Here is a 22,020-nt window from a genome sequence, read left to right as displayed (position 1 = left end):
CTGGGCGTGGACGGAAGAGAAAAATTGATGAAAGGTTGCAACGCAGGATAGTCCGGATGGTGGATAAGCAGCCCCAAACAAGTTCCAAAGAAATTCAAGCTGTCCTGCAGGCTCAGGGAGCATCAGTGTCAGCGCCAACTATCCGTCGACATTTAAATGAAATGAAACGCTATGGCAGGAGACCCAGGAGGACCCCACTGCTGACACAGAGACATAAAAAAAGCAAGACTACAGTTTGCCAAAATGTACTTGAGTAAGCCAAAATCCTTCTGGGAAAACGTCTTGTGGACAGATGAGACCAAGATAGAGCTTTTTGGTAAAGCACATCATTCTACTGTTTACCGAAAAAAGAATGAGCCCTACAAAGAAAAGAACACAGTACCTACAGTGAAATATGGTGGAGGTTCAATTATGTTTTGGGGGTTGTTTTGCTGCCTCTGGCACTGGGTGCCTTGAATGTGTGCAAGGCATCATGAAATCTGAGGATTACCAAAGGATTTTGGGTCGCACTGTACAACCCAGTGTCAGAAAGCTGGGTTTGCGTCTGAGATCTTGGGTCTTCCAGCAGGACAATGACCCCAAACATACATCAAAAAGCACCCAAAAATGGATAGCAACAAAGCGCTGGAGAGTTCTAAAGTGGCCAGCAATGAGTCCAGATCTAAATCCCATTGAACACCTGTGGAGAGATCTTAAAATTGCTGTTGGGAAAAGGCACCCTTCCAATAAGAGAGACCTGGAGCAGTTTGCAAAGGAAGAGTGGTCCAAAATTCCGGATGAGAGGTGTAAGAAGCTTATTGATGGTTATAGGAAGCGACTGATTTCAGTTATTTTTTCCAAAGGGTGTGCAACTAAATATTAAGTTAAGGGTGCCAAGAATTTTGACCAGCCCATTTTGGGAGTTTTGTGTGACATTATGTCCAATTTGCTTTTTTTCCTCCCTTTTTTTTGTTGTTGTTCCAATACACACAAAGGGAATAAACATGTGTATAGCAAAACGTGTTACTGCAATACTTTTCTGTGAGAAATACTTGATTTTCCGGAAACATTTCTGGGGTGCCAACAATTTCGGCCATGACTGTAGCAGGTGTTATCTCATTGTGTTCAAGCTTCAAAGCCAGAACCCTCCATGTCCAGACTTTGTGCCAACTATATTTTCACATCTTAGTTCACCTGTCAAGAGGAAGCGGATTGACCAAATCTCAAGATTTGAACAGATCAAGGCACTGAAAAGAAAAACAGCGCAGAAAAAGATTTGCATCCACAGAAATTGGTTTGCATCCGTAAAAAAAGTGTTGGTCAAAAATATTTTGAATCGAATAATACAACACAATACAATGGACACACGAAGGTTGACAACACGCTTTGAGATCTTCCTCTCACTAACGTTTGTAAGATTGTCGAAAATCATTCTCAATCATATGTTACCCACAGCCATGTAGCCTACATGTAGCCTTTCTTTCAATGTACTGAGTTTATACTTTAAATTGTACACACAAACCTTCAAAACTGTGCATTTGATGTTGGAAAATTAATTTGTATTGAAATTAAAGTTTTAAACTGAACTTGACATGCAAAATGTGTAAACATTTATTTATTGCATTATTATTGTTTTAATGAGTGCTTTAAAAACTGATTAAATACAAATATCTACAAATAGTGACTGCACTGTTTCAATATTCACTATTAAAAGATTCAATGTTAAAATATTTATAAAATGTTTACAACAATGCATATTTTTAATATAGGCCTACCATATTAAACTATACTACTAACACCCATTCCTTACAAAGGAGATGTAACAGACCAAAAAAGTAATTTTTTTCAAGTTTCAAGTCTTATTGTCAGATGCACAGAACAACACAAGGTCAGACCGGGCACTGAAATTTCTTGGGGGAAGTCAAGGCAAAGCAACCTGGCATGACATAACATATAAGTACTCACAACAAAGATTACAAATATGATAAGCTAAAATATAATAAACGTCCTAAATATACAAAATAATTTATGGGTTTCATGTGACGTCACACAGTGGTTGCGGCGCCAACTTTAGGACTGAATTGCAAGATGCCGTCTATCTGCTGTGGGTTGTGATAACAGCAAATCTCAAATACATAAATTTACCTTTTACAATGTCTCAAAAACCCTGAGCGTTGTGAGAAATGGATAGCTGCTATCTTGGGGGATCACTGGACTACAGAACAGAATTCAAAATTTTAGCATGTATAACGTTATTCTGGACAGCTAGCGTTAGATGCTAACATTAGCTATATCTAATGCTTGCTGTCCAGAATAAATTTGATAAATGTACATTACTAACATTAGTTATGAAAGATATTTTATTATGAGCTTTCATTGTGACAAGGGGAGTCATTGTTCTGACAGTCTGGCGGAGTGAGTTAAATAAAGTGAGACGTGCAGTGCCGCCTTGGTTCCAGGGCATTGGAAGCCGTGTACTTCTTTTAAAGCCCAAACCTAAGTTTAGCACATTGATATGATATTACAACGGAATCTGATGGCAATTCAGTTCAGTGATATAAACGCTATTCGTGTACTGTTAATATTGCTTGATGAACAAACTGCCACTGACCCTTCCTATGATCAAGAACATTTTCTTAATCTCCAGAATGATACATTTTTGGATCATTAACGGATACTGATGAGAAGTAGCGGTACGTTTCGGTGCTTTTAAATGCTTTAAGGGCTTCCCCGGGATTGTGGACGAGGTAAATATAGATGTCAGCAAACGCCGGCAAATTTGGCAGGTTTTTACTATACTTTAGTGGAGTTGTCATACTCATAATTCTAGTCAGAATATGAGTCTGATAACTCTCCGTTGGGCTGTGACTATGGGGCGTGTTTCAACCAAACTCGTAAAACAAATGCCTCTTCGCTCAATTGGATAGACCTACAACCAATCAGAGCAACGTAATATGTTGTTTGTTGAAACAAATTCAACCCAAGCGCTCTTTCGTGACGTTGTTGATTACGTTACTGTTGATCATCTGTCCATCATCATATAAAGCCCGCCCTGGCAATTTCATTGGTCCGCCCAGCTCCTGGTTTTATATAGTTTGTCCCCAATACGAGCCCCTTCAGGCCCAACTTCCCAACCAAATTTTTTTGTGGGCGGGGCTAAGTTGGGCTGGCAGCCAGGCTAGGAGTAAGCAGTTCACTTGTCAGTAAATAAGGATCAAAACCTAAATGATCTTATTCAAATATTGTTGCTTTTCATCTGTGTTAAGGTGTGCCATTTTCGTGTGCGACATCATCTGTTCTCACTGAGGAGACCCGAGGAGAGGCTGCGAATTGGTCCTAAAGATGGCTGCCGCAACAAAAGTCACGTGACTGAAATCCATGAATATATAATATACAATACAGTATGCTACATTTACATTTGGCAGATGCCCTTATCCAGAGCAACTGACAGTAAGTACAGGGACATTCCCCCCGAGGCAACTAGGGTGAAGTGCCTTGCCCAAGGACACAACGTAATTTTTTGCACGGCCGGGAATCGAACCGGCAACCTTATGATTAATTCCCTGACTCCCTAACCGCTCAGCCATCTGACCCCTATTAATTAACTGGGTAAGATTTACAGAAACAGGCAACTCCGGCACCTTTCTTTGCCCTCACCACGATAAACATTGTAACCATCCATGTTAATGTCATAATTGTTAACCGATTTTGTCAGCCAAGTTTCGGATATGACAACTGTCCCAAGGAGCTTTGATGTTGTGGTTAATACGTCTATAGCCTCCAAACAACCCCAAATACGTGATTAGTAGCCTACACTCGGGTAGTGTCTATGGGAAACAGTTGATTCAGAAGAAACCAAATCAAAATGTTACCTGAAGGCCAACATAGTTAACAAATACGTAACCATTTGGCTAACCTTTCAGAGCTGGTTTAGCCCGCAGTGTAAATCAACGGACTTTCACGTTCATGTCTTTTTAATCTAGTGTGATCAAATCCCACTTCATGAGAGCCTGCAAATGTTTTATTTTTCTCCATTTGTTTTGTCGCGAATGGTAGTCCAATGTAGTGGGCACGTAGGCCTATAGGCCTACTTTCATATTTTCTGCAGCAAATAGGAGATCCGACTTGAAAATTGCCTGTAATATGTTTGTGAATTTGTGTCAAATCTGGTGATAGGTGCACGCACAGCTGGGGAACCAGTTAAATTGGGAACCAGTTAGGACATAACACCGGCGAAGTTCGACACTCAATTATTAATTTGCTCTGAACATTTCACCCAAGACAACCTTGGACAATTTCAAGCAGGATTTGGTAAGAAACTGAACCTGAAAAGAGGTACTTTTCCAACCGTATGCTCATTGCAACCGCAAACTGTAAGTACAGTATGATTTTGTTTCTAACAGTTATTAGCAATGCTAACATCTCCTGTATCTAGCATAGGTAGAATGCTAAATAAGTTTCTAAACACATCAAAATACTTTACTTGGCAAATTACTCTAGCTAGACTAACTGTAGTCGGCATTAGAAGGGAAGCTTCCGAAAAAATGGCCAGAAAACGAATAGCAGTCTGGCCTATTGCTAACGCCTGTCTAGATTATCTATTTGAAAGAACTGAAGAAAGTTAGGTGTTAGATACAGGATACATTAGCATTGCTAATAACTGTTATTGACAAAATCATATGACAGCTTGCGGTTGTGATGAACGTAAGGTCGGAACGTACCTCTTTTCAGTAACAGCTTCATATTGTCCCAGGTTTTCACAACCGTCCATGGTTCGCGTTAATGTGTCGAGAGTTGAACTGCACAGGGATCTTCTTCGCTACGGTATAGACAAACATCAGCCATGCCCATCTAGTCAATGTTAGCTAGACACAAGCTCATCTGCTTTTTATGAACGTTGATTTGCAAGGAATGCAAGAACAGCTAGGTAGCTAAAACACCTAGACTGTAGGTATGTAATCTATTTTAGCTTACTAACGCAAATGCACAGGTAGAATGTGTTATGATTTAGCCTAGTTTATTGCAGGCATGAAAACGGGTCAAAGGTGAAAAAGGTGAGAATAATATTACCCCTCTAGGGGGGTCCAGGGGAATGCTCCCCCGTAAGAAAATTTTAAATATTTAATATTTTAAAGCATCGATCTGATGCATTTTGAGATGTTTTATTTGCCAACCCGGGGAGAGCTGGAGAAACTTAACTTCAGCCATGAGTTGAAAATTATAATGGCCTCCTTACTAAGTATTACAAGCCATTTCATGACAGCCTGTCACTGGGTCTAACATTTACAGTATATGAGGCACAATGTGGTAAGGGCACCACAAATGGCTTAAGGCATTAACCCCCACAAGAGATGGTGGACATGCTGAAACTTAACTTGTCTACTGTTCCATCATGATTGACAGCCAATACAATGTTATGTAATTCAGATTTTAATACATTTTATTGGAGAAGATAACAACTTGCATTACAGTTCGTAATACTCTCAGGACCAGATAATTTTGAACCACCAGTGTCTCCATGGCCCGCTTTTGCTGTTTTGCCACATGTCTCAGCCTCGCCCTTTTCTCTTCTTCACCCTTCTGTTGCTTGGCCTGTTGAGCACTGCCAGATGCTTGGGAGCCATACTTGCTCTGCTGCCGCTGCTTTTATTTCTGATTCTTCTTCTGCTGGCGTTTGTATGTGGCTGCTGCAGAGTTGATGTTCTTGCATAGTGTTCTGTCCACCTCCCCAAACTTCACATCGTCCCTTCTGAAGAGCTGCATGGCTGTCTTCCCCCTGGACTGCATTAAATGTTGGTACATTCATGTTGCCACTCCTTTGGTCAATTACATCATTCATCAAACTAAAAGAAGGCTCAACTCTTGGTCCGTGAAAGATGGAGAGGCAACATTTAACCATTGCACTCAGGGAGGAGTACTTATCTGGCTGGTCAAAGACATGACCCCACCACTCCACAATGCTCTCTCCCTCCTTGAAACTGGGGCTGGCCAGGTAAACATTGAACCGCACAAGTTCTCTCTGGATGTCCTGGTCTGCTGGCAAGAGGTGCCTCAGCATACCACTCAGCGTGCCAAGAAATGGATGAGAATTTGAAATCAGTGTAAGGACACATAGAACAAAAAGCCCAAAGTACCTTGTAATATGGCAAACAGAAAACAACTTAAAATGTTATTCTTACCTCTTCAACTGGATGGTTGCCTGTGAGTGGCCTCTCAGAAGAGGGTCCAGAGCAGACAGGGCTGTCAGAGTTGGACTGGCCAACGGGAGCTTCTTCTGGAGGGTACACTGCAGTGGTGATGTAGGCTTTCCTGGCGTCTGCTAGGAATGGCACCAACAACTGACACGAAACACCAAAAACTGACAATTATTTTAAGTCTCAAAAACAATTGAGAAAAAGGGTCATGCAGATGATGCAGGGTACTTACAGCATGATTGGGATTATGGCTCCTGAACGTGTCAGCCTCCTGTCCCACATAGACCTCCTTGGAGGGCAGCAGCATATGATCCTCCAGGACCATCTCCCTCAGAGCCATGGGAGACAGCTGTGTAAGGTAAGTAATTAATAGGAGTAATAACTTAAGTGCATTTCAAAAGACCCCAGGTTGCTCGACAACTAATTAAACACTGAAAAACATATCACAGACAACAGAAAAGTCAAAATAGAGATAAAATCAATATACTAATGTAGGCAGAGTGGGTGTAAGGAGGAGTTAATGACCTGAGTAATATGTTCGGCATTCATGAAGCAAGCCAGGAAGAACAGGAACAGCTCAAGCTGCCGATCATGGAGTTTGTGAACCAATGTCTGGCTACCCTGTGTATGTAAAACAAATGATTTTGAAACAAATGTATTGCCAACATTGGATGTGCATGCATGTGCAGTCAAGTTGCAGTAATTCCAAGCACAACTAACACCCACCTGGAAAACTATGACATACTGCTTGAGAGAAGCCAGCACACCCATGTAGATGCTTAGCCGTAGTAGGACTGTTGTCGTCTCCTCATGCCACAGCTTCTGACGTACCCTCTTTTTTCTCTCACGGCCTTGTGGCGTCATGCCTGTGAAAGACTAATTAATGTAAGTGTAAAACACTACATATTCCTCCTAATTAGTAACTTCATAACAAGTATAAGTGCTAATTATTATAATGGATTAGAACATCAAGTCCTTTCCTGTTGAGTTCCTCCTGAAGCACCTTGATACTGGCTCTTGCCGCCTGGTTGACGTGGTACTTTGTGTACATTAGTTCGAAAGGCTCCCTATACAGCTCCTTATCTGCAGTGGAGAGGTAGCCATAATAGAGGACTTTGTACACAGGCATCATGGCATGGGTTGCCATGCTGGCATCGTATGCAGACAGCCAGAGATGAGGAACAAAGCCCCTCTGTGGGCTGGAGGCGGGGAGATTTAGAATCAAAGCTATCTCCTTAAGGTACATCACCTGACAAAAGACAGAACAAAACAGACATTCTACACATTCCATAATTTTACCACAGTACAGTACAGTAGGGTCAGCAGTCTTGGTCTAGACTAGAGCTGACAAATTCAGGTTATACCAAATTCACATAGGTGGAGTGTGCTACTGTGAGTGCTCAACAAAGAGGGGTAAAGTGCTGTAGTGTGAAATGTGCTTGGCATTTTGTTTACCTGGTCTGGACTCCACTGATGGTCAACCTGGAGATCACTAAACAGCTTCTCCAAGTAGCTGTCAAAGGGCTCTGAGAACTTCTTTGCTGCTTGGTGCATATGATGACAGGAGTCCCCATCAACATCGAGCAAGTTGGGACAGTATTGGTGCATCCTTATCTCGAGGCCAGTTTTGCTGCCCCTCATCACAGCACACGAGTCCATCAGCATACTCACAAGGTTATTCCACGGGATGTTGTTTTTCTCAAAGAACTCACAGAGCACCTTCTCTAAAGAAGCAGCATTAACCTTCACAATCTCCAAAGACCCCAAATGCTCCATTATCACCTTCCTCAAGTCTGCATGATAGTAGCAAACAAGCATGGTGAGGACCTTCAACATAAAAAGGTTTATCAGCCATGCAACATTTTGCAGGGCATACACAGAAGCAAAAACAGAAGGACTTTGATGGCTATAGTTTAATATGAGACCAACCTTTTTGTTGTTGATGGAGGTACTCTCGTCTAAATTTAACGAAAAGGGAAATCTCTTCATGTTGGAAGGACCTACTCCTCTCAGCGTAGGTCCGCCGTACACAAAGTTGGACATATTTGTTACATCACATGCATAATCTAATTGGTACAATATAAATTATACACCAGGAAATTCTGGCAACATAGCAGTATATAAAGCAACATGGTAGTTTAAGGAACATTTTTTATGTGTGCAGTTCACTAAAATGTAAATTAAAACACTGAAATAGTAGGTACGAAAGAAAATGTAAATACCTAGACCATGTATTATCTTGTATGAAGCTGCTGTCCGTGACAGCTTCATTCCCTGCAAAGCTGGTTTATCCAAGGAAAGGATTTGGGCAAGCTCAACAATTACAGGAGCCTTAGAAAACGGGATGGAATGTTCCGCCAAGGTTCCAAGGACCATTGCCTAGAACACAAATAATGTAATTATCTCGTCTCGTCTCTCGTCTCGTCATCTTCCGCTTGTCCGGGGATCGGGTCGCGGGGGCAACGACCTAAGCAGGGAGGCCCAGGCTTCCCTCTCCCCGGCCACTTCCACCACCTCTTCCTGGGGGACCCCGAGGCGTTCCCAGGCCAGCCGAGTGACATAGTCCCTCCAGCGTGTCCTGGGTCTTCCCCGGGGCCTCTTCCCAGTGGGACGTGCCCGGAACACCTCACCAGGGAGGCGTCCAGGAGGCATCCTAATCAGATGCCCGAGCCACCTCAGCTGGCTCCTCTCGACGCGGAGGAGCAGCGGTTCTACTCTGAGCCCCTCCCGGATGACCGAGCTTCTCACCCTATCTCTAAGGGAGAGCCCGGACACCCTGCGGAGAAAGCTCATTTCGGCCGCTTGTATTCGCGATCTCGTTCTTTCGGTCACTACCCATAGTTCGTGACCATAGGTGAGGGTAGGAACGTAGATCGACTGGTAAATAGAGAGCTTTGCCTTTCGACTCAGCTCCTTCTTCACCACGACGGACCGATGCAGAGCCCGCATCACTGCGGACGCCGCACCGATCCGCCTGTCAACCTCGCGCTCCATTCTTCCCTCACTCGTGAACAAGACCCCGAGATACTTGAACTCCTCCACTTGGTTCAGGATCTCCTCCCCGACCCGGAGATGGCACTCCACCCTTTTCCGGTCGATAACCATGGCCTCAGATTTGGAGGTGCTGATTCGCATCCCAGCCGCTTCACATTCGGTTGCGAACCGCTCCAGTGAGAGCTGAAGGTCACGGCCCGATGAAGCCAACAGGACCACATCATCTGCAAAAAGCAGCGACCCGATCCTGAGGTCACCAAACCGGACCCCCTCAACACCCTGGCTGCGCCTAGAAATCCTGTCCATATAGGTAATGAACAGGATCGGTGACATAGGGCAGCCCTGGCGGAGTCCAACCCTCACCGGAAACAAGTTCGACTTACTACCGGCAATGCGGACCAAACTCTGGCACCGGTCGTACAGGGACCGGACAGCCCCGATCAGGGAATCCGGTACCCCGTACTCTCGGAGCACCCCCCACATGAGCCCCCGAGGGACACGGTCGAACGCCTTTTCCAAATCCACAAAACATGTGTAGACTGGTTGGGCGAACTCCCATGTACCCTCCAGGACTCCGCGGAGGGTATAGAGCTGGTCCACTGTTCCACGGCCAGGACGAAAACCACATTGCTCCTCCTGAATCCGAGGTTCGACAATCCGGCGGACCCTCCTCTCCAGGACCCCCGAATAGACTTTCCCAGGGAGGCTGAGGAGTGGGGCACAAGGTTATTCCACGGGATGTTGTTTTTCTCAAAGAACTCACAGAGCACCTTCTCTAAAGAAGCAGCATTAACCTTCACACTCTCCAAAGACCCCAAATGCTCCATTATCACCTTCCTCAAGTCTGCATGATAGTAGCAAACAAGCATGGTGAGGACCTTCAACATAAAAAGGTTTATCAGCCATGCAACATTTTGCAGGGCATACACAGAAGCAAAAACAGAAGGACTTTGATGGCTATAGTTTAATATGAGACCAACCTTTTTGTTGTTGATGGAGGTACTCTCGTCTAAATTTAACGAAAAGGGAAATCTCTTCATGTTGGAAGGACCTACTCCTCTCAGCGTAGGTCCGCCGTACACAAAGTTGGACATATTTGTTACATCACATGCATAATCTAATTGGTACAATATAAATTATACACCAGGAAATTCTGGCAACATAGCAGTATATAAAGCAACATGGTAGTTTAAGGAACATTTTTTATGTGTGCAGTTCACTAAAATGTAAATTAAAACACTGAAATAGTAGGTACGAAAGAAAATGTAAATACCTAGACCATGTATTATCTTGTATGAAGCTGCTGTCCGTGACAGCTTCATTCCCTGCAAAGCTGGTTTATCCAAGGAAAGGATTTGGGCAAGCTCAACAATTACAGGAGCCTTAGAAAACGGGATGGAATGTTCCGCCAAGGTTCCAAGGACCATTGCCTAGAACACAAATAATGTAATTATCTCGTCTCGTCTCTCGTCTCGTCATCTTCCGCTTGTCCGGGGATCGGGTCGCGGGGGCAACGACCTAAGCAGGGAGGCCCAGGCTTCCCTCTCCCCGGCCACTTCCACCACCTCTTCCTGGGGGACCCCGAGGCGTTCCCAGGCCAGCCGAGTGACATAGTCCCTCCAGCGTGTCCTGGGTCTTCCCCGGGGCCTCTTCCCAGTGGGACGTGCCCGGAACACCTCACCAGGGAGGCGTCCAGGAGGCATCCTAATCAGATGCCCGAGCCACCTCAGCTGGCTCCTCTCGACGCGGAGGAGCAGCGGTTCTACTCTGAGCCCCTCCCGGATGACCGAGCTTCTCACCCTATCTCTAAGGGAGAGCCCGGACACCCTGCGGAGAAAGCTCATTTCGGCCGCTTGTATTCGCGATCTCGTTCTTTCGGTCACTACCCATAGTTCGTGACCATAGGTGAGGGTAGGAACGTAGATCGACTGGTAAATAGAGAGCTTTGCCTTTCGACTCAGCTCCTTCTTCACCACGACGGACCGATGCAGAGCCCGCATCACTGCGGACGCCGCACCGATCCGCCTGTCGACCTCGCGCTCCATTCTTCCCTCACTCGTGAACAAGACCCCGAGATACTTGAACTCCTCCACTTGGTTCAGGATCTCCTCCCCGACCCGGAGATGGCACTCCACCCTTTTCCGGTCGATAACCATGGCCTCAGATTTGGAGGTGCTGATTCGCATCCCAGCCGCTTCACATTCGGTTGCGAACCGCTCCAGTGAGAGCTGAAGGTCACGGCCCGATGAAGCCAACAGGACCACATCATCTGCAAAAAGCAGCGACCCGATCCTGAGGTCACCAAACCGGACCCCCTCAACACCCTGGCTGCGCCTAGAAATCCTGTCCATATAGGTAATGAACAGGATCGGTGACATAGGGCAGCCCTGGCGGAGTCCAACCCTCACCGGAAACAAGTTCGACTTACTACCGGCAATGCGGACCAAACTCTGGCACCGGTCGTACAGGGACCGGACAGCCCCGATCAGGGAATCCGGTACCCCGTACTCTCGGAGCACCCCCCACATGAGCCCCCGAGGGACACGGTCGAACGCCTTTTCCAAATCCACAAAACATGTGTAGACTGGTTGGGCGAACTCCCATGTACCCTCCAGGACTCCGCGGAGGGTATAGAGCTGGTCCACTGTTCCACGGCCAGGACGAAAACCACATTGCTCCTCCTGAATCCGAGGTTCGACAATCCGGCGGACCCTCCTCTCCAGGACCCCCGAATAGACTTTCCCAGGGAGGCTGAGGAGTGGGGCACAAGGTTATTCCACGGGATGTTGTTTTTCTCAAAGAACTCACAGAGCACCTTCTCTAAAGAAGCAGCATTAACCTTCACACTCTCCAAAGACCCCAAATGCTCCATTATCACCTTCCTCAAGTCTGCATGATAGTAGCAAACAAGCATGGTGAGGACCTTCAACATAAAAAGGTTTATCAGCCATGCAACATTTTGCAGGGCATACACAGAAGCAAAAACAGAAGGACTTTGATGGCTATAGTTTAATATGAGACCAACCTTTTTGTTGTTGATGGAGGTACTCTCGTCTAAATTTAACGAAAAGGGAAATCTCTTCATGTTGGAAGGACCTACTCCTCTCAGCGTAGGTCCGCCGTACACAAAGTTGGACATATTTGTTACATCACATGCATAATCTAATTGGTACAATATAAATTATACACCAGGAAATTCTGGCAACATAGCAGTATATAAAGCAACATGGTAGTTTAAGGAACATTTTTTATGTGTGCAGTTCACTAAAATGTAAATTAAAACACTGAAATAGTAGGTACGAAAGAAAATGTAAATACCTAGACCATGTATTATCTTGTATGAAGCTGCTGTCCGTGACAGCTTCATTCCCTGCAAAGCTGGTTTATCCAAGGAAAGGATTTGGGCAAGCTCAACAATTACAGGAGCCTTAGAAAACGGGATGGAATGTTCCGCCAAGGTTCCAAGGACCATTGCCTAGAACACAAATAATGTAATTATTGTAATTATAATTAATCTAATTATAATAATGCATTTTATTTGTAGTACACTTTACATTAAATAAACAATCTCAAAGTGCTAGTGTACTCTGGCTATGCTGCCTGTGCTGACTAATCAGCCTACACCACCTACCTCTGCATTTGCTATGCGGTTTATAACTGGTACATGGATCTTTCCCTGGCACTGCTGCCTAATTGTTTCTGGCCCCTGGCTTGCTTGACTCTGGCTTGCTGGACTCTGGCTAGCTGATGCTGGAAGGAAGGTGCTGGCAATACTATGAGTGGACACTGTCATCTGCACCTTCTTCTTGTGAACTTCCGTCTGGCAGTGAGCCTGCAGAGCATGGCTGCCTTTGTTAGCATAATTTATATCTTTTATGCAGAGAAGGCATCTGGCGAATCCCTGCCTGTTGACTTTGGTGAATACATCTCCAAGATGAAAGGACACCTCTTGCCCTTTTATTGAGACCTTGCCTTCCAGTTTTAGCCACGACCAGTTCCAGCTGCATTTGAATCCAGCATCCATCTGTTTAACAATGGCTGCATCCTTCTCCCCTAACACAATAATTCTGCAAAATAATGTTTGTATTAGTGTTACCTTCTAGTTTAGCCTTATAAATAGAACGATGGACCACTTTACCTTCTGTCTTGTCAGTCCCCTAACCTCAAAATCTACCTCCTCAAAAACGGTAGCGTTTGCTAGCTACTGTAATAATTTTCCACCAGAGCTTTAGCTACCTGGCTAACGTTGAGTTCTCTCCTGCTGTGTTCAATGACTTAATTTATCAAGCTGTAGCTAACGTTAGCTAAGTGTATGTCAACAGAGCTCCATGGTAACTTAACTTAGATATACCAGAAAATGTAAAAATTATTGAAACTATCACTCACCCAATTCAGTCAAAAGGTAAATCGCGGAGGCCACGCGTCCTTTCAGCTACTGATGGTGGTCTGCACTGGTGACGCAAGTCCCTTCGCGCTAATATTTCCATGCACTCGCGCTCCCTTCTGGCACGAGCACCTGTTCGCAGTTCACTGAATACTACCCCCCCCCCTCCCCGAAACACCTTCTCATCGAATCCACACGATTCACGTAGGTCCTCTATTTTGGTTTAAAAACGGCGAATTTCGCCGAAAGGTGAGGGATTTTCATGTCTGTTATTGGCAATGGGGCTAACGTTGTTTCATGTCCAGACTGTGTTTCATTCAAATAAATAACCTGTGTTGTTATGTAAATCTACAATTCACGATGCATGTTGGCTCACCGGTCCCTGGCTCAGTGTTATCAGCAGCGACTTGAAGGTCCACCACAACATGGAGAGGGAGTGCGCGTTTCCGGTTGCTAGACACAAAAAAACAAATAGAGACCTGGGACACATCAGTGGGCCGCAGCCTTTGCTGCAACATCAGCTCTTGCATTTCCTCTTGAAACATTTTTTACATTATTGTTAGTATGAGCCTCACACTTAACAGTAGCTAGCTTTCTCGGTAGTAGTGTTAAATTATCAAATCATCTTTCCATTCTTAATTGTACCACCTGAGGAGTTAATGAAACCTCTTTCTGGCCATATGGCACCAAAATTGTGAGTAACTCCAAATCCCTACCTCGAGTCAGTGTGAGACTGTGGATATTTACGACCTCTGGCAAACAACATGCCCTTGTCAAAGCAAAACTCTGCCTGCTGTGCAGTGCATTGTGGAGATAGTTTACCAGATTCAAATGTCTTACTGTCCGTGCAGTCCACTTATCCGGAGTTTAGAAAGCCATCCCATGCTCGGGACAAAGATCCATCTACGTACAACACAAGTTCAGCATTATTCATAGGTTTGTCAACAAATCAGGTCTGGGTGTTTGGACTTTATCAACAACCATCTTACAGTCATGTGGTTCACCATCATCAGGGGTGGGCAACAATGAAGCTGGATTCAATGGGGAGCTATAGATTGTAATGTTACTTTGAGTCAACACTTACAGTTCATACTTTGTAGCTCTAGTTGCTGACAGGTGTTGAGTTTTGGTGCGTAACAGAAGAACACTTACTGCGAGAGGAACCATCACTGCCAAGGGCGACCCCAGCACTATATCTGAAGTTGCTTCCACACATGTTGCCGCAGCACAGACTGCTCGTAAGCACGGGGGGAAAACCTGCTGCCACAGTATCTAAAGAAGAAACTCACGGAGGCGATAGGCCTCTTAAGATGACCATGCTGCTGGGTCAGTACACCCTGGTGTAGTCTGGCAGACCGAGAGCTGGTGCCTGGGCAAAGACCTGCTTGAAAGATACAAATGATTTATCAGCTTCAATTTTCCACAGCAAATGAGTATCAGTCTCCTTCCTTAAATCAAGGAGAGGACTAGCCAACACAGCATAATCAAGGATTGACTAACAACAATGCCCGGCTGAACCTAGCAAAGACTTGAGTTGTTTTGGTGTTCTAGGCTTCGGTATCGGTATTGGATGGCCTCCACTCTATCAGGCGTCAATAGACGCTCTGTACCTTTGAGTGTATGGCCCAAATACTTGACCTCCTAAGACCATAACTGCAGTTTTTGCCTCTGAGGCCTTGTGGCCCTTCTCAACTAGTGCCTGTAGCACAGCAATAGTGTCCAGTTGGCAGGAGGCAAGATTCTTAGAACATCTCAAAAAGGTCATCAATATACTGCACCAGAGTAGAGCTGGCTGCTAAGGTGACATCCTGGAGCTCCTCTCGTAATGCTTGACTAAACAACGTAGGTAATTCAGTGTACTCCTGCGGTACAACTGAAATGTATAGTAGACCTGGCAAAACGTGAATGCAAACAGTTACTGGCTCTCTTCTGCAATGGGAACAGAGAAGAAAAGCAACCAAGATTCATTCACAGAGCTAGAAAGTAACAGGGTTACTTGCTAAGTATCGTAACAGAGTTAGGCACAGGATAGCAGGATGTATAACACAGGCATTACCAGCTTATAAAACCGTAATAAACTTCCAAGTATTTTATTAGCCTTAAAGGATCAAATTGACCTTAAGTCTACCTATGACTCCTTGTTTCAACAAAGCATCAATAACTGGGACAATACCTTTCCCTACTTCTCTATTACTAGCATACTGAGGTACGGTTCTCGAGTCAAACTACACAATAGTAACAACTGGGGTAGCATTCTTAATGCGCCCAATATGATTAGCGTGTGTGAACCACAGGAGCTCAGGCCCAGCTTCTAGCAAGGCCACATATGTTGTCGCTAAAATCTTTGCATTCCACTGCTGGGGGATGTGTGTGGGATTGCTAGGCCAAGTGTTCTTTATCCTAAGGAATCGACAAGAATATCAGTAGTGCATATCATTTTGGTTCAGTTTGCACAATAAATTCCTTTCCAACAGATTTATTAGACACCCCATAGTTGAAAGAAATACATCATCATTCAAAGATCCATCTATCCACCCATAAGAGCTAACTGACAGTTGTGTCCACCGGGACCCCAGAAACTACTACTACCATCTTATTGATTTCGGGTACTGTCTACAGTTGAACTGGCTTACCCAGTAGCTCTGTATCTTACTTGAAAAAAAGAAGCTCTCTGCCTCCCCTTTTCTTGATTATTATTATTCTGATTGTGGTTGTTTACTGTCTGAGTGTCCTTGAGCAGGCCACAGCAAGCTCTTTGTTCTGAAAAAACGGAAGGGGTTGAATGCAGTACTATGGAGTACGTGACTGAAGGATACTGACTGTACTATACTGTGCCGGGACAATCACTTTCCCTGTGGCGTATCTGTTTTCAGAGTATGCACATATCCCTGTCAACCTCTTACTCCCCTTGCTGTCTGCCCCTGGCTCTCCTTTTCCTTTAAACGCAAGACATTCATTTGCAATGTTATTAATTTCTCAACTTTCTTTCCTGCATTCTCCTGCATCAATGTACAATTATGTTTAGCATAATCCATAATCATATCCACAGGTTTGTTGTCCCAATGTAGAACCTGTTTCTTACCTTCTATCTGGAGTTCAGGAAGCAATCCACATATGAACAACTCCCCACCTCCATTAGAGACACAGACTGTCTCTCCATCTTCAAGAGAAGGCTCAAGACGCACTTGTTCCGGGAGTACAACGGTACTTAGGAAAGGTTTGCTGAACCCAAAGCTAGTTTCTTCAAGGATCACAATGACTCTTGCTTAGAGACTTGTTGCTCTTGTTGGTTAGTGGCAACTGATTTAAGCTGCTGTATTTGCTGCAAAATATTCTATTTTTTATTACTTATTTTTATTTTTACTGCTGCTGTTTTTTCTACAGGTACACTTGCACTCAGAGATTCATGTTGTTTAAATAGTAACTTGCTTAACTACATGCTCTTATGGTTCTTCCCTTTGGCGCTTTTTGGTTGTTCACAACGTGTGCTTGTTGTTATTATCACTGACCTATACACTAAGTAAAGCTCTCTCTTGGAAGTTGCTTTGGATAAAAGCGTCTGCTAAATTAATAAATGTAAATAACACATGACAAAGTGGCATGGGGATGCAGCTGCTGTAAAATCAGAATGTTTGTTTTTTTTCTAAAACATTCTAGTAAGTCTTTCCAGATAATCTTTAGGATCCTCATGTTTTCTCTGTTTGCGATCATACTTTGCTCCAGTCAAGCACCACTCCTCCAGTATTACTACCATTAAACACCAACAGAAATGTATGCTTTATGCTACGTTTTTATGTCGAAAGGTGAAGTTAACGGTGACTAACTTGCTAGCCACAGTCACTGACGTTGCTAACATCACTAACGTCACGAAAACACGCGTTTACACGCTTGCAAACGAAACAAGCAAAGAGGCCAGGGTGATAACCATTTACTAATTTTTCCTTTGTGATATGAAACACAATTGTGAAGTGTAATGTACAATATAAGCTGACATTATTAAGGAAGTACATCTACTTTCGGAAACAGTAGGCTACTATTTTACTGAAGCATTAGCATCATGACATTAGCCTCTGTTGCCCGGGCAACACATACTACAGTGGTCTATGATGCATCTGTTTTCAATAAACATTCCTCACTAATACATTTACTAATACTAATACTAATACATACACAACGCTGTACTGTAGCCTACGTGAGACACACTAGTAGTAGGGATGGAGATTTGAACTGATTTCACTATTCGAATAGTATCCGAAATTATTTTAGAATATCCGGATAATCTATTTTATTAATGTGGTTCAGTTATGTAATTAGCCTGACGTGACGCAAAGCATACAGTAAACACATGAACCACCACACATTCTGGCAATAATTGGGACTGCTAAACTATTAGATTAAATAAGGGTTGAATAAAGAAAACAAATGAAAGATCAATTTATTAACATGACGAAAAGACAATGAACTTGAAAAAACGCTGCGTCTTCAGACAAAGGCTCTTAATTTGGCGGAAAAGCGATTAGCCTATCATTATGTGAAATAAAAAGTAGGCAACATTGGACTAAAGTAAACACATTGGGTAGGCTATCCTCCATAAAAACGAAAGACACACGGAGAAATATTGCATATTAACTTGTATATTAACTTGGAACCGGAATCCTATAGGATACGGTGCGCCACCACACATTGCGAACATAAACAGACGATTACGCTAGCTCTACATGGCTACTGGTAAGAAAATAAATAAGCCACAACTGCATTAGCCATACGCATTTTTATTCAGGAGCATTAGCATGTAAACATGCTCAGGGGAGAGGCTAGTACGGAGTCGATTTACGAGCAGGCCGGCGTAGAAAAGACTGCAGGAACTGAGGTTGTTGCGAGGTACTGCTTAACCAGGACACTAAGCTTCTTGTAGCGCCAAATGAAATGAAAGGAGACTCGCAGCAGAACGCAGGCGTAGCCTACCTTTTTTGATGGTTTTCATCATTTTCTAACGTCACAACTATTATTTTTTTTTATCAAACTACGCTCATAAGTATTCGAAAAAAGTATTCGAATACTAACTTACTTTAGGATATCCGGATATTCGATTAACCACGCCCATCCCTAACTAGTAGCTAACAAAAACATCTCCACACAGCTGTTTAGGAAGTCAAACAGCGACAGAACATGTTCGGCACTCCCCTTAGCTCTACTTAAATTAAAAGTCTTCCATTAGGTGAAACTATCTGACTACTAACCTGAACTTCATTGCCACAGCCTAAACTTTGTCAATCCGTTCAAGAAAATAATTAATTTCAGCCTAAACCGTACAACGGAACGTTAAATCGAATTCAACCAACGCAATTGCTATCAAGACGAACACAGGTAACTCTACTACTGTAGTAGTACAATTTACCGGGGCAGCTTCTCCACACAGGGATCGCATTTTGCATTGTTACTGACAATGATCGCTGCCAGTGAGCTTTTTATGAATTAGCGATTTCCCCCTAAATAAATGTCAATCTTTATTTATAATCTTTATCATATTTTTAGTTAGCAGATGGTACTGTTTGAATCGCCATTCCATCTGAGATAGCTAGCTACTGCTGGTAATGTTGTTGCTAGAATAAGTTTCAAAGGGGGTTCTTTATTAATGAATGAATGCAGTATGAGTAGGCTAAATGCCTGAAAATATTACGAGAAGGGAAAAACTTAAAAGGATGTTTAATTCATAGAGATTAGGTAACTGTTTACACTGTTCTGCCAAATTTATTCATTTTGATTCAACCATGAGGCTGCTACTGTACATAGCCGATCACCATTCCCTCTTGCAGGGGAAATAAGAAGACAAGTATTTCATTCTACACTTCACTCTTAGTATTTGAATTGTAAATGAGGTGCAAAAAAAAAATGCTTTTAAATCTATGTAATCTTTAGAAATAATAAGTATGCATTTAATATCAAATATACAGAAATATCAGTTATAAAAATGTCATTAAAAAACGGACCCCTCTGCAACCGACGTGAGCAAGCACACCCTACAATTTCCCCAGAAATTGTACCCTCTCTAGTTTGGCTTCCTCCGGTAGGAGGAAACCTGTTGTTTTCTTTAGTTTTATTATTATTATTATTAGGGTTCCTCCGGTCGGAGGGAAATATCCATAATGGATTTTCCTGTACAGTGATAATTTGGGAAAACCTTAAAAATTCCTCTTCTCTTGAACCAAAGGTCTAATTGTCTTGAAATGTTGTACACATATGTATCATTGACGTATTTAAAAACGTTACTTAAGGCAATTGAATCAAATACAAAATGGCTGAAAGTGGTGTATTTATGTAAATGTTTGTGTCACTAAATCAAATGTCATTTTGAATGATGGTTTTTCAAACCTAATAGGCTTTAAGGTGACACCCCCCCCCCCCCCCCAAATACCCTGCAAGGTTTCACTGTGATATGTGAAAATATGACTGAATTACAGCTGTTTGAGCTTGGACCAAATCTGACAATGCTCACCATTGGAGAAACTTTACTATCCAGTTACTGAACATAGTAAAGACCAGGTCTGAGAATGGCTTAATAGGCTGAGATGTTGCGATAGAGCTCCGGGAGTTGACGTCACGCAATCCCAGTATCCACCGGTCATCGCCATTTTGGCAGTAAAGTGGAGAGCCAAGTGGAGTGCCAGTGTACATACATATATACTTACATACATATTATACATAGTTTAATTTGCTGCCTATTTCAATGAACGTTGATTCAACATGGTAGATAGCTGCTGTGCGCCGGGATGCGTCTGAACCATCCGGAAAAGATAAAGGAAGAGCATTTTAGGATCCAGAGAGATCTTAGGATCCTAAGATCCAGAGAGAAGAACCCCATAATTCGTGACAACCATATATGGCTTCAACTGAGGATCATTCAGTCTCTTGGAATGACTTAATTTGAATAAATATGTAATGGCATTTTTGTGATGAAAATTACACTGATATAATGTACGTTAGCCAACGTTAGTAGCTAACCATTGATGAACGTTACAGTACAGGCTAGCTAACGCTAGCTAGCTATACAAGTTATAAAACTGACTGCATTAACGTTACACATAGCAATTTGTAGCCGGTAGACTTCAAAGCTGAATATTCATCACTAATCCAGCTGATTGCGTCCATTTATATCCCTCCAGGGTTTTGTAGGCTTTCAAAGACTCTCCAGTGTAGGACGAAGGAAAGTTGATTAGAAAGTTGTAGCCAAAATATCTGATCTGGATACAGAAAGTCAGGGAAGCTTTCCGTTTCACTCGTAAAGGTCGTAAAAATGACTCCGGGAGCATTAAATGGATCACTGATGTTTAATCGATCAAGTTTTGCTTTATAGCTGCCTATGTCTTTTGAATTAAAGTGGGCAGTGAACCTCGGACAGGTTGGAATCCGTGCTGGAGCTGTCAGAGCAGTTCATTTTTGCCACTGCTATACTGCCAAAATGGCGTCGTAAACAGTAAAGTCACGAGGGGTCCGGAGCTCTATAGTAAGCGAAGGGTTTTAGGTTCAAAACCAGTCAGAGGTAGTTTTTTTTTCTTTTTCTGACAGAACGTTTTCTAGCCTTCCGGTCAATCCTCCGGTTGTAAAACATAGCAATGCGTGTTTATTTGAGCCCATCACAACACGACGATCATCAGCGAGACTGTGTAAACCACTGCAAAACAAGCCAGGTTCACCACAGTATCTAGCATTGTAGTCTACGCATGGTAATGTCAGATTCACAACCGAGTTAGCTCTCATGAAGTATATTGATTGTTCAGGTGGATCCCTTTCCTGCACTCCAAACAACCTTTTTAAAGCACAACAAGTAAGCTATTCTTTACAGCAGCAACACGGTCATCCCATTTTTATAGGAAATGTACAACACATTATGGCTATTAATAAACTCTCAACAGTTGATGTGTAAGAGAGAAGCTGACTTTTAACCTCATGCTCTTGAGTTTGAACTTCCGGGGGTCAGATGGCTGAGTGGTTATAGAGTCGGGCTATTAATCCGAAGGTTGTTGGTTCGATTCCTGGCTGTGCAAAATGACACTGTGTCCTTGGGTAAGGCACTTCACCCTACTTGGAGAATGTCCCTGTACTTAATGAAAGTTACTCTGGATAAGAGTGTCTGCTAAATGACTTAATGTACAATTTAGTTCAACAGGAATCCAGGTATGACTCATCGCTGCACAATCATAATTGTAGCGCTGTTTCATTTTGAGGGGACTCCTACATCAGAAGAGCCAGAACTAGATCTTTATTAACTTCTGCTCTGTAGATAACATCCCGCTTCATCTAGACAGCGCATTGAATTTCTTGCATCATGTGTAGAAAACCTAAATTTGTTGTAGATGTGTAGGATACATGTCTTTCAAAGCAATATTTGGCAAAAATGAATACAAGAAAATATGGCTGAATTTAAATGTTCATATTGTCTGTGTCAATGTGTGCTGTGCTGGTCGTGTT

The 22,020-nt window shown here is 43.2% G+C and overlaps 1 protein-coding gene across 1 annotated transcript; it reads right to left on the bottom strand.

Moving 5' to 3' along the window:
• Positions 1-5,393: 5,393 nt before the first annotated feature.
• On the bottom strand, positions 5,394-13,743 carry LOC146220988 (uncharacterized). Its single transcript, XM_084693213.1, has 14 exons — positions 12,799-13,743; positions 12,486-12,642; positions 12,193-12,269; positions 10,441-10,597; positions 10,148-10,224; positions 8,396-8,552; positions 8,103-8,179; positions 7,629-8,000; positions 7,177-7,422; positions 6,900-7,039; positions 6,699-6,794; positions 6,406-6,522; positions 6,159-6,317; positions 5,394-6,041 (listed from the first exon to the last, which is right to left on the bottom strand). The coding sequence occupies exons 1-10, from the start codon at positions 13,189-13,191 to the stop codon at positions 7,034-7,036; spliced, it is 1,719 nt and encodes a 572-aa protein (XP_084549339.1). The 5' UTR covers positions 13,192-13,743; the 3' UTR covers positions 5,394-6,041; positions 6,159-6,317; positions 6,406-6,522; positions 6,699-6,794; positions 6,900-7,033.
• Between the last annotated feature and the right edge of the window lie 8,277 nt (positions 13,744-22,020).

This window comes from Hypomesus nipponensis, chromosome 26, assembly GCF_054491055.1.
Source record: "Hypomesus nipponensis isolate SF chromosome 26, ASM5449105v1, whole genome shotgun sequence".
NCBI lineage: Eukaryota > Metazoa > Chordata > Actinopteri > Osmeriformes > Osmeridae > Hypomesus > Hypomesus nipponensis.
Note: the sequence above shows the minus strand (reverse complement) of the source record. Positions and strands in the feature narration are given on the sequence as shown.

Coding starts and splice junctions, on each gene's coding strand:
- LOC146220988 (XM_084693213.1), bottom strand. CDS start 13,191: ATGGATGCTGGATTCAAATGCAGCTGGAACTGGTCGTGGCTAAAACTG. Junction 10,225..10,440: donor CAAGATAATACATGGTCTAG/GTATTTACATTT, acceptor CTACGCTGAGAG/GAGTAGGTCCTTCCAACATG. Junction 7,423..7,628: donor ATCAGTGGAGTCCAGACCAG/GTAAACAAAATG, acceptor GTCTTTTGTCAG/GTGATGTACCTTAAGGAGAT.